Genomic DNA, 17,043 nt, shown 5'->3' with positions numbered 1-17,043 from the left:
ACCTAACTACAAAATGTCTTTTTAGTTTTGACACTTAACATAGAATTTGATTATTAATTCTATTTGCCCGCCTGTGTGTAGAAAGCAGGTGAAGTTGATTCTTAAATGCAAAATGTCTTAAGAGAATTGTTTGACCAGTTAAAATATTAAAAAAATGGCCAGTACAATTGTAAACGAAATGTTAAACCAGACTCATTTTATCTGCAATTTGTGTCTTAATAAATTCCTGTTTAAATGCCAACATTTTTGTGTCATTTATTATTTAATACACAAGAAATAATGCGAAAGGCACACAGGCATGTAGTGAAAGAGAGTGGAAATTACAATGTTAAAAATGAATGAAAATTAAAGTTATTTCATTTATTTATTTTATTTATAGTAGTAAAATCATAATTTACTTTCAAAGTAGTTAACATTTTTGTCCCCAGCACCAATTAGTTTGTCACACTTTTTTGTTAGATTTCAATCCCACTTTTAATGTCCAGTGCTTTAAAACAATAAATATGAATAGGATTATCATTAATTTGTATGTAACGATAATAACACAGAAACTGAATATATACTGTAGGCATATCATTTCACTGGGGCTCAGGAAACCCAGAGGATATCATCTATCCCCAAACAGATGAAACCAGGGTAAATTCTGCAAAGTAATAGGAGCTTCTTTAACTTTCCTCAGGTTGGGTCCCCTCTCGTCGGGCTGAAGCATGCCGTGGTGCCCCCTGGCTCAGATCGGGGGTGTAAGGGGGCGGCTGGTGGAAAGTGCTCCTCCCCGCGAGGTGTGGCGGGTTTTTTCAAGGATGGAAGTAACCACCGGTACAGGCTGTTTGTCCCACTCTCCCTGTAGAAACAGATTTATTATGTTGGTAACAAGATGAGTTGTTTGGCAAAGAAACTGGTAGCATCCTTGATCTTTAGACTGCAGGTTTTATAAGGTAACTGCACAGTTGTTACTGTATATCCAACCTGTCAGCAAAAATACACTCAAGGCTGTCTTGTGGTCTTGAGTGTATTGTTTATGGCACATAGCTTTAGGACTGTGAAATGGCTGCTTCCCAATCTTTTCGCAAGGTCCAGTTCCCCAACATGAGCAATGTGTTTTTGTGAAATTATTCATTTCAGGTCAATTTCTTCCTGCTTGTGAGGTTGAAGCCAAGGGGGTAAGCGTCTGTCAACATCCCGTAGCTTCTATGGCGCCATTTTAATGCTACCAAGCCATCACCTCCCGTTAGCATTCCATTGACTGCAATTCATTTTGACGTCACCTTAACAGCGAATAACTTTACATCTGAAGCGTTTAAAGACTCTATTTGTCCATTGTTTATTTCTAAAGAAACATGACTATGTATAAAAGGCTCCATTACCTTGTATCTCACGTTATGGCTCTGTAGCAGGCGTTTTTTTTAAATAGGCTAACGATTGTGTCATAACCACGCGTCTTACTGTCGCACAGTAGAGAAATTACCGTATAGTACAGGAGAAACTCGCAGGCAGTTTTGACTTACATTAGCTGTTTAAGTTTAATTACTAATGTTAACTAGCATGTTGGTTAGCAATAATAACCCTGTGCCTATGTTATCTCCTTACATATACCTACGCTCTCCGTCTCTGCAAGATTCGGAGTGATTAAGATTTCTCTTGGCACAGCTACCAGAAGACTTACAACTTTCAGACAGGTTGCTCACGTCACATTTACGTTGTCTCTCTCAGTTGGAGCCTGCGCAGTAACGCTCAGCCATCACCGGAAAAGTGCTTCTAATATCTTTCACTGGTCTCCGTCCAGAGCAATGGGATCTGTTGGTCCATTCTTATATACTGTCTATGGTTGAAGCTTATCTCCTCATTCAGTGTTGTGAAAACAGGTGTGCATCATTAGGTCCTCTAAGCAGTGTGTGATTGATTTGACACTGTCAACTGATGGCAGGAAGGGTAAAATTGTGGAAATTGGTGTGCTTGTGTGTGTCTAGCTCAATTGAAATGTTAGAGATTATTGCTTGTGTGTGTTCTGTTGTGTATTATTTGAATGCTTGCCCTGTTTGCCTGAGCAGATGGTGGGTTGCAGTTCGGAGAGGTTGAGAGGGAGGGCTGTGGCATTCAGCTGTCTTTGTTGCATCCACAAGTTTTTCTTCCTCTCACCATTTTTGTTAATAAAACTCAATTTTTTTTGCAAGAGCTCCTGCCTATAGTTGGTGCACCCCTCATCATTCCTTGCTAACTTTTCATCTGCCCTCTATATGGATTATCAACACTACAAAGACTAACACTGTAAGAGCCTGACTAACGTTTGGCTACTGAGTTACTTTGAGATTATTTCACGCTTTGATGGCTTCACCTAAAACATCATGAAAGCAGTTGTAGCCGAAGTCTTTCAACTGCTTTCCAGTGGTGGCACCATTAATGGAACACGTCAGTTTTGTAGTTGAAGTTAATGAAATAAGTGAATGAAAATTAATTTGGTTAACAGCATCTGTGTATGGAGAGATCTAGCAGTATGTTTCCTTTCATGAGCCTCATCCTGATGTTTTAAATTATATGCTGGTTTCCAAACCTAGTATCTAACTTTGTTACCTGTGCTTTTGATGTTTTTACCCAAACACTACTACTGGAATTTGTTTCCTGGTTTGCACTTGCACAAGTGATGTTATACATCAAGGAGGACATTTTTTTTCTGATCAAAAACCTTGATCAAGGCCTCTACATATTTTTTAACTGTAATTGATTTATTCGCTCTGATGCTCTGGTCCTGTGTGTGTGTGTGTGTGTGTGTGTGTGTGTGTGTGTGTGTGTGTGTGTGTGTGTGTGTGTGTGTGTGTGTGTGTGTGTGTGTGTGTGTGTGTGTGTGTGTGTGTGGTGTGTGTGTGTGTGTGTGTGTGTATCTGAGATTGGGGGCTTACAGGAAATAGGCGTGCATTCGACTGGTTGCAGTGCATGGAGATGGGGGCTGTATTATAAAGGGAGTCCAGCACTTCTGTGGTGAATGCGTCCCACTGTAGTTGAGAATACTGCTCCGTCACACCCACCTCACCACACACACACTGGTCATTTCCGTGGAACCTGAAAGGAGGGCAGGATGGAGGGACAGAGAGAGAGAGGTTGAAGGAAATTCGAGAGGCAGATTGAGAAAGGAGGGAGAGAGCAGTTAGAATTGGCGTTGAGAGAACACAGTTTCACTTTAAAGTACAAAGCATCTGGTCTTTGAGATTAAAAGAAGTATAAAAAAAACTGGATCCCAGGAGCGAAGGATAAAGGGGGGAAGGGGTGAATCCTGAAAGCAAAAATTGCTTAGTCACACCAGGAAGATGGAGAGGAAAATGCAAAATGCAAAAGAATAAAGGGGGACAAGCAAATGATTTGAGGGAGAGAGAGATGGTTTGTGTGTGTGCTACCTGTTAATGAAGTTAAAGTATTTCTGCAGGTATCCTGGGTCAACGTGGCTCTTGCAGAGCTCCAGCTTAGTTCGAGGGTAGTAGTGAATGTAGTTAACACACATTTCTTCCATGATGCCAAAGCCTCCCTGAGGACAGAGAGAGATTTGGATGGAGATAGAGGAAGGTGTAGATATATACAAAGAACAGATGTAGGTATTAAAGGGGGAGAGGTGGAAGGATTATGAGAATGAAGAGAATATGAAGGCAGAAGATGGATGGAGGAGAGACAGCATTACTCAAGATATTTATTCCGTTGCTGTTAACAGTGCTCAAGGTGAACTTTAGCAATATAAAAATAGTGTGCTGCTCACCACTGCAGGCTTGCTCCTATCTTCTGTGTTATAAGTACACTTTGTTATGAGGACATCACCCTGCAGGATCAAGCACAAACATACCAGCAGTTCACCATATTTTATCTTCAACAAAGAGCACTGAAGTTTATTTAAGGTTACTGACAGAACATGAGTTATTTTTAATTTTTTTATGACGTGCAGCAAACCAGTAACAGCAAACAAGACTTAACAGTGAAAACCCCCGCTATTTTCATATAGTTTTTATTTATGCCTTTGCCGGGGTTTAGATTCTTCCCGGGAAGTCACAAAGTGATTTACGGCAGGTAGACTGACTACAGTCACACATTCTGATGGGTCACAGATTTCGGCGCAACACTGGAAAAGTGCCTCTGTTAATGTATCCAGCCAGGTAAGGAGATTTCTTTATATTGGCCTTATAGTATTTAATTTAATTATTTTTTAGAAGTTATCTGTTGTAGTTATGGCTGATACTGGGGCAGGACCATCACAGAAAAAAGGAAATTAAACGAAGAACAACTAAAAGCTAAAAGGGAGAGTGACAGACAACAGGGCAAAAACCTTGGACCCTGTTCATAACTGCTTGCAGTTCTAGTTATTATTATACGTTGGTTGCTACAACAACCTCTAGTGCTTTGGCTTGTGACCGCTAGAAAAGATCTTTACGACAGCAGGTGTGGTTAAAACACCACCACTTTTGTCCAAAGGGGCCGCTAGAATCAACACAAACTGAAAGTTCCTCGTAGCTGCTTTTAGCAGCACCTTATGCAGCAGCGAGCTATTCTAATTTACTACATTAAATGCAATGGAAAAAAAAAAATACATCTGGGGAACTACCATTTAGTAGAAGTTGGCAGTTTTCAGAATAGTAAAATTCCCATTCTTGTCTGATTGTAAAATCTGCCCAGTGGAAAACTAAATCATATAATAGTCACTATCTTTGTCAAATGCAGGCATAGAGATCAAATTTATACTCACAGGTAAAACATTTGCCATTTTCCTTAGAACTCGGATTGTCTGTAAGAAAGAAGACAAAAACAAATACAGCATATTAAAGAGAAAGTCCAGCCGACATTCATTTTTGGATTACTGTTTTTAAAAACCTTAAACCTAATAATATGACTGTAATCTGTAATGTGATTATGAATGATGAATAATGGTTTCACTGACAATGATCTTAGTGCATTAATGGACAGAGAAGTGCTTTTTAAGATTTTCAAAAATCATAATAGAATTCCTTGTTACCGCTGAAAATATTTTTACTGTGCATCTCTCTATCATCTTAATTTTGGGCATAATTGGACACTTTGTAGTATACAGTAGATCTATTTTCAAACACAGCAAGATAAAATACAGGTTGCTTTAGATGATTTCCTTGAGGCAGCTTTTATAGTTAATAGCTGTGTTGTGTGTGAAAAGGTCTATTAGCTTTGCTGAGAATGGTTTAATAAACTCTTCATGTGGCTATAATTAGGCTGCAGGGTTTGAAACGACACCGCCACACAGGTACACTCAGATTAGTTTGACATCAACAGCAGCTGGAGATTTTATCAGGCAGTCTAGCAGATGTTGGATGGCCTCTGTGCAGCGAGTGTGTGTAGAGTGAATCTTTCCACGCAGCTTGCCACAATACTGTACTTTACCTTATGAAGCCTAAATTTATTTCATGACTTCTCTGTGACTGCATATCATAGATCATAGCAAATTCCACAAGAGCTCAGGTAATCAGTGATTGGTTAGCTATGTCAGTGTTCAGTGTATCGTAAGTATACTGTATGTGTGCGGAGACGAAGCTTGAGATGCTCATTCCTCTGTGCCATACACCTCCATTGTTGTACAAAACTATTAAAACAACATAAATGGGACACACTGTGTCCCATCGCTTGCAGTTCTAGTTTGTTTTGAGATATACACTAGAGCGCCACTTGTGCATTCATTCACCGCTGAAAATAGTCCCCAACAAATACACTATTTACTGCTGTTTAAGTAACTTTGCTACAAACTGCAGTGCCCCTGCTGTTTAAGGGAATTACTTAGAGAATACAAGTATACATTTGTGGACTGTTTTTAAAGAATTTGTTGACGATAAGAGAAATATAGAGACCAAACAATCAATCAATCCCACTCCCTTCGCCGTTTTTTTTTTTAATATAACATGGCCAGTATTTTCACTTAAACACAAATAATTTGAAACTCCTCATCAGCAACAAGTACACAATGGACCATCAAACATTTGCTTGTAATTTTCACGTAATCTTTGTCCCAGTGGCACACGACTCAGTGTGATGTAATTAAAACTCACTTTTATCCAATCTAACACTATGTACATTAATACAATACAAGATGCACAAAGGTGGAACTCTCCACCGAGTTCCTCTGGGTAAACTGAGCCCTTCTGTTGCTCACCTGGTAGTGTGAACTGAAGTGCTGGTCTTCCTGTACCACCTCCAGCTCTTTGCCTCCTCTCACCAAAACTGTCCTCACCCCACGCCCCGCCAGGTGGGTGTGCAGCTGAGATGCAAATATATAGATTCCTCCTGGAGGCAAAGCCTAGATAGACAGACAAACAGACAGACAGAGAAACAGACTTTATAGGGTCAAGCTCCAACTGAGATTTATGTGCTTTAGGGACCAAAACTTCATTATATGTGGCATGCCAGCTGGAATATCTGCCCAGCATTCTTTCTTTATTTTAATACATACAGTCTGTGTACACTTGGAAGTGCAATATCCACTGAGGTAGAAGGTGTGTTGCTTGGGCGGGATAGCCATGATAGGAGTGTAAACGAGGCCCAGCTCCATGATCCCTGCATCGTACCGCCTCAAACTTGGGCTGTAATGCAACCGTATCCCTGATGAGTCAGGACGGCCTGCATAGAGAATATCATGGAATATTACAATATGTAACATGCAGTCAGTTTACTAGTAGATCATATTAAAATACCAACCAGAATTATTTTGCTTTGTTAGCCCTCTTACTAAGGCATATATTGCAAATAATTCAGCACAAGATCACACCAGTGTTGCTTTTATTCTGGCTTGATTATTGGTGTCAAGTTAATGCAAAGTCTTCACTCTATCTCTGTTGAACTGCAGGAAAGTTTGAAGAAAGAGATAAGCTCAAGCACACAATCATAAAAGAAAACAACTCTTAAGCAAATAAGAAATGTAGAGAATTAAAAGATAGTTTTGTAGGATATATGCGTATTGTAAGGTCAGATCAGGATAAGCAAAGTAAAGTCTGTGGTGACTCGTACAGGCAAGATCAAAAAGTATATCTGGAAAATGTTAAATGAATCACTCTGTTGAAGATAAGTCCAGCACTCAATGGAGAGAAACAGAGAATCCTGTGTGTGTGTGTGTGTGTGTGTGTGTGTGTGTGTGTGTGTGTGTGTGTGTGTGTATAAAAAAGAGCCAAAAAAAGTGCATGTGTTATAGCTTATGCACGGGTACTGTATGTACCAGATATAAGGAGAGGGTTGTGGTAATGGACCTCAAGACGAAGGAACCTCGAGGAACCTGGTCCACCCATAGGCAGCCCTGCATCAGGAGGATAGTAAAAAGCCTGCAAAACACACACACACACACATTTTTTTATTCCTGTATTTTATTCCTGAACATTTTACATCTTACCCAATAACTTGTGGATTGTTATATTTGGTATATTAAGGCATTAATAGGATTGAAGGAAGACTATGAGGGGCGATCAGGGACATTATTCACAATTACCTCACACACATACATAGTAAAGTGCTCTCACACACACTACTGAAATGCTTTCATATACGCTACTAAAAATGTATAAGCTCACATGTTATACTGAAACCTCACACACATACAAGTGAAATGCTCTGCTTCAAGGGGCAATTTTAGAGTTAGGACTTGGATTTATTTGCATAAAAAGGTAATATGCAGGTAAGTGGTGAGGATATGTTTGCAGCACTGTTTTCTTTTAGTCTTGGGAATAGGGGATGAATATAGTCAGTGTAAGGTGCCTATAAGGACAGAAGTAAGCGGATGTGTGTAGGTGTCTGATTCCAATCATACCTCAGCACCCATAGCCCATGCAGCAAGCACATGGCGACAGAAGTTGAGCTTGCCCGGCTTCATGTTGTCATCACAAGAGCCACTATACTCTGGAACGTCGCTGACATCCGGAGAACATTCGAATACTTCTATGTGATGCACGATGGCCTCGTTACCGGGAGTTATCACTGACTCATACTGACAGGAACAGAGAGGGAAATGGAAAACAGAAACAACTGAAAAGTGAGAGTCATGTTGTTTTATGTATTTTTACAGATACAAGTTTTGGCAATACCTTTACCTTTAAAGGTGTCAAAAAAAAAAGTTCTATCATATATAAATTAAATATACAAACATTATACATACAAACATAAATTTTTTGCAACAATAGCTTCCATATGTCATAATATTCTGTTTTTATACTCAACCTGTTTATATTTCTGTGAGAAAAGAATTCTTAAGAATGTGAAGTGATGTGTTTTTTTTTTGTTTGTTCTTTCTAACCATGACAATGCGTCTTTTGTATAAGGCCCAGCCGGTAAACAAGGAGCATAATAATAGCTGCCTGTGCACAATCTCCCTATCCAAAACACCCACTCTACTGTGTGTAAAACTCTATGTTAAGTGTTTCTATTTTCAGAGGCATTTTTACCATAACAATGTGGTTCTTGGGCATGTTTTCAGGCAGCTTCTGTATGAAGCACCAGTAGGTGGTCTCTTGATTTGGGATGATGACATTTGGAGCCACGACATCCAGCGTCTGCACATCTGGAGGCAGGGTGGGTGACGGCGTGTCAGGGCGCAGCATCAGTACTCTCTGTACTCCTGTGTGGATTCGTGACAGGTTCAGCTGCTCCAGCGAGGCAAGTGGTTTATCCAAAATTCCATAGATGATGTGCACAGTTCCCTCCTTACCAATCACAAAATACATCAGAAGAAAAAAGTTTGATGGTTACAAATCAGAACACAGACAGCAGGGATGTGTTTTTCAAATTAACAGTCCCTTAGGATTATTATTTGTCAGAAATGCCCTATGAAGGCAACTTTTCATTATGTTGTCATGGTGATACGTTTGGTTTTGTGTCTGCAACTTAGAGGTCTGATGTGGCACCATGGAAACCATATTCATTATAATGAATGTTACAGTGGAAATTGTGCTGATCAGTCCAACTGTCTGAGGATTTTATGTCCACACTTGAAACCATGAGCTCTCCATGATAATCAGTCTCATTGCTTTTTTATAGTGCACTTAAGACACTATTGAAAATATCACAAACTGCAGACACACACCCTCCCACACACACATGCATAACTAACACATACAGTGCAAATACACTGTGTCAGGTTACACACTTAAACACCATCTTTCCTGCCTTCCTGACATGCTATCTTCTCACCATCTGTTAACTGTCAAGTTCAGTATTGACAGACATTATTTTGGCTCGAGGCCATTTGCAACATATAAAGCAACATATAAAGTGTTGAAGTAAAAAGTTAAAACTATGCTTACGTTTTGAAAACAATGTACTTTAAGGTAAAAAATGTAACTTAAAAAATGTAAACTGTTGTGTAACTGAGTGAAGGAATGTTTCAATACTGATTAAGCCTAATCAGCATTTGTCTGGCTCACACCTTCTCAAGCTTCTAAAGAATTGATTAGGTCATTGCTGTTATTTAGCATAAATGTAAAAACGCTAGAAGACTTGTTTAAACAACTTTGAGAGCCATCCCCTGTTGAGCCAGACGTGATTAAGACAAAGAACGAGTATTGCTCTAGTTTGGAAACAATTGACACCGTCTCGGTAAGATCCTGTGACCGGGTGTAGCCTCAAGACACTGATTGGGAACGTACACCTTTGCTTTTGAGAGACATCTGACCAATAGGGGAAGATTTCATTTTGAGGAACCACCCAAGTGGAGGGAATAAATGTGTGATCCGGGGACAATCTCAGGACTGTTCTTCTGTGACTCCACAAGAGAAGCATGAGATCAGTCCGCTGTCAGCTGCAGTGTATTGTTTTGTCATGTCACATGGCTGCAATCTGTGTCCCGACAAGGGGAAGCATGTTTGCAGTCTGCTGCTGACAGTGTTTTCATGTTTTATGTTTAATTGTGTTTTGACTGTTTTCACCGTGTTGTTTTATTAAACCTTTTGCTTTAATCTTTCAATTCGACCCCAGCCTCTCCTTCGTCCTCAGAAATCTAAGAACACGTCATTTAGAGATATTCTAACAAAAGCAACAAATGCGCTCGCCCTTTACATGTGCTCAGGTAGAATGGAGAGGTGACATAAATGTACAGGAGAAGACCCTGCATTAATTAAACATTTGAATAGTACTTTTCATATAGATTAGTGAAATTCAGTGCTTAACAAAGCATCAAATAAAAAAGACAGAAAGATAAACAATAGAACAATGGGAGACTCCTGACAACAGAACACTGCAGTAGTGTTATAAGGAAGCCAGTAAGGTTGTTGACAGTTTACTCAGCTCATAAAGAATGTGACACAAGAAAAGCAGAGCAAGTCACAGCCATACCAACGGTGTCAACCCTCCTTTAGTAGTTAGAATTACTTGTTGCTATTGATTCTTGGGGGACAAGAATTTGCAAACTCAAGATTATGGATATAAAGGAGAAACAGAGGCCAAACCCACAGCTTCCCTGACATGTACACAGACACTGACTGTGGAAATAAAGTTACACACACCTCTATGAGGTAGTCTCTGGGATCACAGGTACTGAATGGTCTCTTGAAGAGTAGGTAGAATCCATCAGGTTTGTGTTTGGCTTCCATCAACTCGTAGTCTTGTTGGCTGTCTAATGAAACGTGACCCTCGCTGTCGCTCCACGCATCCTGAAGAACAAGACACAACAAAGCCATGATTTTAAATAGATATGGGTAACATTTTCTGACCTGAGGTTTTAAATAAGTAAGGGAAACAGCTCATTTCTGTTTTAATAGAGGAATGGAGGTTGCTGGTAGTTGGGCTTAGTGGAGCTGGATTCACCCATTACTGAAGAAATTTCAGGGGAGCTATGTGTCCATGCAAACCGGGTAGGAGAGTATATCAAATATAAAGGGCAATTATATTTTTTCTAATTATAATGCAGGAAAAAGGACTAAGTGGTTAGATTTAGCTGACAAATGTTTGAAGAGGAAGGTTTGTTGAGACACAAAAGAAAGCTTTGTGCTGGGATGTCAATTGCCAAATAAATGTCATAAACTAGAGGAAAAATTATGTTTACTATTGTTTGTTCATTTTAAAATTAACACAAACCTACAGGGAAACCTTCACAACCCGTTGTATAAGATTCCACTTCAATACCAGGAAGCTTTGCAGCAGCTCAGTCTATCCGCTTTTGTTATGTTTCTCACATTCATATCCGTCCAGAATAGCACCTAAGTTCTCTGTTTTGCTATCTCCCTCTCTGTCCCTCTTATATTACCGTTCCACACAAACTGCAAAAGATTCTGAAGCCAACGATTTTTTAAAATAAATTAAATTGAGAGACTTGAACAAATTTGAACCTATCTTTGTCCTTTTTTTAGATCCTGGTGGGGGCCTAAATTGAAAGTGTCCAAAATCGACCTAATTTGCATCACTAAATATACCGTATATACCTATAAATGTGATCATAGTCATGTCAAAAATCTTAATTCTGTCTTCATAACTCTGGTATGATATGTTGAGACACAATCTTTATAGTTAAATCTCCATGGCCTGATTTGAATACATTGGGGGAACCATCACCTTATCGTGGTGGAGAGATTTGTATGTCCCTATGAACCTGAGGGCTGTGTTCTCTGGAGCCTGGTGCTCCTGGTAGGGTCTCCCATGGCAAAGAGGTCTCAGGCGAGGGGCCAGACTAAGAATGGTTCAAAAAGCCTTATGAATCATCGAGGAAGAGGAGGAGTTACCCTACCCGGAAGAAGCCTGTGGCCCCTGTCTGAAGCCAGGCCCAGAGGGAGGGCTCGTCAGGCACCCCCCTCTACATCCCATGGGCCCAACACCTGTGGGAGGAACCGATTTTGTAATCACATCATCTGATCTGAGGACGCATGTTTTGGACACTCGGGTGAAGAGAGGGGTGGAGCTTTCAACCGATCACCATCTGGTGGTGAGTTGGGTCGTGGTAGGGGCAGACTCTGGACAGACCTGGTAAGCCCAAACGGATAGTGCGGGTGAACTGGGAACATCTGGAGGAGGCCCCTGTCAGACAGACTTTCAACTCACACCTCTGGCGGAGCTTTTTGGGCATCCCTGTGGCGGCTGGGGGCATTGAACCCGAGTGGACAATGTTTAAAGCTTCCATTGCTGAAGCTGTGGCGGGGAGCTGTGGTCTCATGGTCTCAGGTGCTTCAAGGGGCAATAACCCTCGAACACTGTGGTGGACACTGGTGGTCAGGGAAGCCGTCCGACTGAAGAAGGAGTCTTTCTGGGAAATGTTATACCAGAAGACTGCGGAGCCAGTTGCAGGGTACCAACTGGCCCAAAGGGCTGCAACCTCTGCCGTGAAAGAGGCAAAGCAGCGGGTGTGGGAGAAGTTCGGAGAAGACATGGAGAAGGGCTTTCAGTCGGCACCAAGGTGCTTCTGGAAAACTGTTCGCCACCTCAGGAGGGGGAAACGAGGAACCATCCAAGCTGTGTACAGTAAGGATGGGGTGCGCTGTTGACATTAACTGAGGAGGTAATTGGGTGGTGGAAAGACCACTTTGTGGAACTCCTAAATCCAACTAACACGCCCTCTATGGTAGAGGCAGAGCTGGAGGATGATGGGGGATTGTCGTCAATTTCTCTGGAGGAAGTCACTGAGGTAGTCAAACAACTCCACAGTGGCAAAGCCCCAGGGATTGATGAGATCCGTCCAGAAAGCTGAAAGCTCTGGGTGTGGAGGGGTTGTCTTGGATGACACGCCTCTTCAACGTTGCGTTGAAGTTTGGGACAGGGCCTAAGGAGTGCCAGACCGGGGTGGTGGTTCCCCTGTTGAAAAAGGGGGACCAGAGAGTGTGTGCCAATTACAGGAGTATAACACTTATCAGCATCCCTGGTAAAGTCTACTCCAAGATGTTGGAAAGGAGGGTCTGGCCAATAGTCGTACCTCAGATTGAAGAGGAACAATGTGAATTCCGTCCTGGTCGTGGAACAACGGACCAGCTCTTCACTCTAACAAGGATCCTGGAGGGGGCCTGGGGCATATGCCCATCCGGTCTACATGTGTTTTGTGGATCTGGAGAGAGGTGCTGCGTGAGTATGGAGGTGCTGCGTGAGTATGGGGTGAGGGGGTCCCTTCTCAGGGCTATCCAATCCCTGTATGTCCAAAGCGAGAGCTGTGTCCCGGTTCTATATCGGACTCATTTCAGGTGAGGGTTGGCCTCCGCAAGGGCTCCGCTTTGTCACCAATCCTATTTGTGATATTCACAGACAGGATATCGAGGCGTAGTCATGGTGGGGGAGGATCATCATGGGATGAGGATCATCACCTCTAAATCTGAGGCCATGGTTCTCAGCAGGAAACTGATGGAGTGCCTACTCCGGGTAGGGAATGAGTCCTTACCCCAAGTGAAGGAGTTCAAGTAAATTGGGGTCTTGGAAAGACAAATAAGTCCAGAGTGCTCAGGAAGTTCAGTCAGATGTTTGAAGGTGCTCTTTGGGGTCGGGAATTCAATTAAGGAAAGAAAAAAAGGAAAATCCAAGGCACTCTTCTTCAAAATTATTTTAAAAGCCTTTATTTTACTGGCTATTTCGTAATAGAAATTTTAAAAGACATAGGGAGAAGCAACCCACACGTAGCGCCACAGACAGCCTTCTTCAGGGGTCTTGTTCGTGAGTGAGGGGACAATGAAGCCCCGCTTCATTGTCCCCTAACTCCAGATTGGCCAGAGAATCAACGCAGCGGGGCCGGTATTACATTCACTTTACTACACCGTTGTGACGAAAAGAGAGCTGAACCAGAGGGCAAAGCTTTCATGGTCTTCGTAGTCTGAATGTACCGTATATCATGTATTCACCAACCAATGAGAAGTAGGTAGATACAGTCTCAGTTCTTACGTTAATAAAGTACGTACTTAATAATGGTTATAAAAAATAATAAAAAAATAAAAATAAATTGCACTTACATCTTTTATAAGCTATGTAGGCTACTACTTATATGTGATTCTTGCTGTTCCAAGTTTTTACCTTCATGGTTGAATGCACTTACTGGAAGTCGCTTTGGATAAAAGCATCAGCTAAATGAAATGTAATGTAATAATGTGCCACCAATAAAGTAGATAGAAGAGGTTTGTCCAAGGAAGAACAATCAGAACTGATACTAGATAATTTTAAACTGCAATTAGTATTCACCCTGCTGTGATGGACAAAACGCATCTGTATGGACAAAATGCAAATGTAAAAGAAAATTGTTTTTTTATTATAACATTTATCAGGAAATTTCAGGACAAAAAATATTGGATCTGTTAAAGAGGCTTGTATGTGGCAAAATAAAATTTAGGCATTTAAGCACATTAATTTTGATATGCAAAAACACCAATCTCACGCCCCAGGGACCACAGACAGATGAGGGAAACCACCATGCCTTGAAGACTTTTATGTGTGAACATAGAGAAAATAATCAGAAGAAAAAGTGAGAGAGTAAAATTATTTGATTTTACACCTTGTGTAGAAACCTGCTTGATATCTACACCTTTTTAGAGGCTAACCTTGTGTCATTTTGACTTTTTATAGATTTAACTCCCCAAATCCTTTTAAATTCAATCATTTGAAAGACAGATTATACACACATTCCTGCTTACCCCAAAATAGCTATTAGCTCCAGAGTCCCACAGCACCACCAGGTCAGCGTTGGTCAGCTCCCCTTGGTCAGACATCCCCAGGACCACGCCATGTTTGAGCTCTGCGACCCTCAGCTCCATGTAAACCTCCTGGTCGGCGTAGCTGATGTTCCAGGCCAGCTGGAGATTCCCGCGTGGGTCAAGGGGCACACGAAAGGGCATGGGGAGAGGTGGGGGAGGGTGGGAGGGGTTTGATTTAAGGCTGGACAATTCAATAGCGTTGGTGGGCGCCTGATATGAAGCCACCAAGATCACCATTAGAGCAGCCAGGGCAGTGAAGTACATGATGGTGACGTCCTGAAGGCGAAGGTTCTTATTGCAGATCCTCATAGCCTAAATGATGGGTCTCAATCAGCGTCAGTTCTCTCAGGATAATTTTTTTTTCGTCAGTCTCTTCTGCCAGAGTTGATGTGGAGTTCAAACCAGAAAGTTTTTCTCTGACACTAATAATTACAATGCTGTAGTTACAATGCTGTAGTTCTGTCAGAGCTCGAACTCTTCAAACTCAAACACTCACTGGTTTTGTTTGCCTTTTCAACGGCTCTGCTCTCCTTTCTGACCACAGTAGACTCAATATCTCCCTCGCAGTGGTCCGGTGTGGATGTTTATTCTTTTCCTTCCATGTTTTCTATCCTCTTAGGCCCTCATTTTCTGAAAGGTTTGGCTTTCTTTTGAGTTTTACTAACTTTCCAGTCTAGTCTTGTTTCCAAGCCCTTGTGGGTATTGTCTCTTTCCTTTTGCACAACTGCTCTGTCTCTCTCTGTCTCATCCCCCTCACTTGTTTTTAAGAGACTCCTCCCTTGTGAGTTGTCTGTTTTTATCCACCCTAATAGTATTACATTTGTTGAGGAAAATTAGATTGTATCCTTTAAGCCCTGGGGTCAACCATGATTCTGCACATCTGCCAGTCCCTAATTGATCCAAATTCAACCATGGACATTATCAACGACAATCTGCTTAGACGAACTAAACTTTATTGCCCGCTCCGTTTTCTTGTACATTTCATGACAAAAAGTATTCCACGCACTATAGCGCTCACCCCACTTGTTGGGTATTTGATTCAAAGCGGATTTAGGGGGCAGCAAGCACTTGTGGAGGCGTAAACAAGGCATTAATGCATTAGGCCCTTTCCTTAAGCCCCCGCCTCAGGCTACAGAAGACCTAATCAAACTGTCAATTATGGGTTTCAAACACAAGATGGACACATTAGTGCTGGTTTTAAAGGTTAGTAAAGCCCCTGGACAAAAGTGTGTGTGCTTTTGTCTGAGTGTGTGTTTGTATTTGGCAAAAAACAGGCATGTTACAGGGGACAAATGGATTTTAATTGATTCAAAGAATAAAACATTGTTGTTGGATTGAGAGAGTGAGAGATTGTTGGCCTGTCCCCATCTTCTACACACATTTGAGAATCAAAAGAGCATAGAAAGGATTACAGAAATGGAGCATGACAATACACAAAATCAGGTATTACTGCAAAACAACACAATGGATGGAAGAACTGTAGAAAATATAAATTAAGTAAAGTTCAAAAGGCACAAATGTGTGTTTTATAAAGTTATAAAAAGAAAAAGTCATATAAAAACACATACATAATATAATAGTAAGGGTTATGATCGGGTCTATTGATAGAATTCTCCATATACAATGCATATAAAGCAGCTTATTTGTACATTGTAGCACTTTATTCCTTCTCCTTAAAGGAGTGCTAACAGTTGATGGAGTCTTCAGAATGAAAACAAGACATCAAGGAAAGACATATCAATCAACACAAATACCTGTAAGTTTCAAGAAGAGATTCAAAGTAGTAGTGATTTAGCTAGTGATTTAGAAACAGCCAATTGGTTCCTGTCTGGGGTTGATATAGGAGAGTGTTATGTTTGATGTTTAACTACACTTTAAAGAGTAACTTTACACTTCTGAAAATGTAGTTTTTGCTGAAATCCAGTTGTTCAACTTCTCATCTTGCTGCAGTGATGTACAGGTGTACTCCGAAAACCCTGTGACATCACTGTTGGGTTTGGTTACAGGGGCAATAAAGCACACGTTTGACCACCACACCCAAACACATCCAAGTGACACAGGCTTTCAGCCAGACAGGGCAATGGAACACTGCTTTTCAGCCTGGTGTTATTACTCTCAAAGTAATATGGGTAGTGATAATATGGGATAGATGGATAGATAGACAGAATACAGGAGATGCAACCTCATTCGTATATTAGTTTGTCACATCTCTTTTCATGTCATGTAAGGAGGATTCAATACATCTCATGTTCCTGTGAATTCCAGAAAGCTCGTCATCAAATGTGCTGTAGGGTTAATGTGTGTTGGATTTAATTTTGTACATGACGTCAAATAAATCCATTTTCTGTAAAGGAAAAGGTTTGGATCTGAGCAGAAAACGGAGAGAGCAGAACAGAAAGGCACAGACTGGTATTGTGTTGGTTAA

The 17,043-nt window shown here is 41.1% G+C and overlaps 1 protein-coding gene across 1 annotated transcript; it reads right to left on the bottom strand.

The window, feature by feature from the left end:
• Positions 1 to 242: 242 nt before the first annotated feature.
• On the bottom strand, positions 243 to 15,350 carry LOC120544968 (dopamine beta-hydroxylase-like). The gene is made up of 12 exons (XM_039778876.1): positions 14,559 to 15,350; positions 10,473 to 10,619; positions 8,418 to 8,675; positions 7,787 to 7,963; positions 7,202 to 7,304; positions 6,443 to 6,609; positions 6,146 to 6,289; positions 4,718 to 4,756; positions 3,740 to 3,799; positions 3,387 to 3,514; positions 2,895 to 3,054; positions 243 to 841 (listed from the first exon to the last, which is right to left on the bottom strand). The coding sequence occupies exons 1-12, from the start codon at positions 14,925 to 14,927 to the stop codon at positions 728 to 730; spliced, it is 1,866 nt and encodes a 621-aa protein (XP_039634810.1). The 5' UTR covers positions 14,928 to 15,350; the 3' UTR covers positions 243 to 727.
• Positions 15,351 to 17,043: the final 1,693 nt, after the last annotated feature.

This window comes from Perca fluviatilis, chromosome 17 (genome assembly GCF_010015445.1).
Source record: "Perca fluviatilis chromosome 17, GENO_Pfluv_1.0, whole genome shotgun sequence".
Lineage (NCBI taxonomy): Eukaryota > Metazoa > Chordata > Actinopteri > Perciformes > Percidae > Perca > Perca fluviatilis.
The sequence above is the reverse complement of the archived record's forward strand: the minus strand, read 5'-3'. Positions and strand labels throughout refer to the sequence as shown.

What these genes read in the sequence shown, in the direction of transcription:
- LOC120544968 (XM_039778876.1), bottom strand. Translation starts at nt 14,927, where the DNA reads ATGAGGATCTGCAATAAGAACCTTCGCCTTCAGGACGTCACCATCATG. An exon ending in CATGGGCTATGGGTGCTGAG is followed by an intron (nt 7,305 to 7,786) that starts GTATGATTGGAA and finishes TGTGTTTTGCAG; the next exon opens with GCTTTTTACTATCCTCCTGA. An exon ending in AAATGGCAAATGTTTTACCT is followed by an intron (nt 3,800 to 4,717) that starts GTGAGTATAAAT and finishes TTGATCCTGCAG; the next exon opens with GGTGATGTCCTCATAACAAA.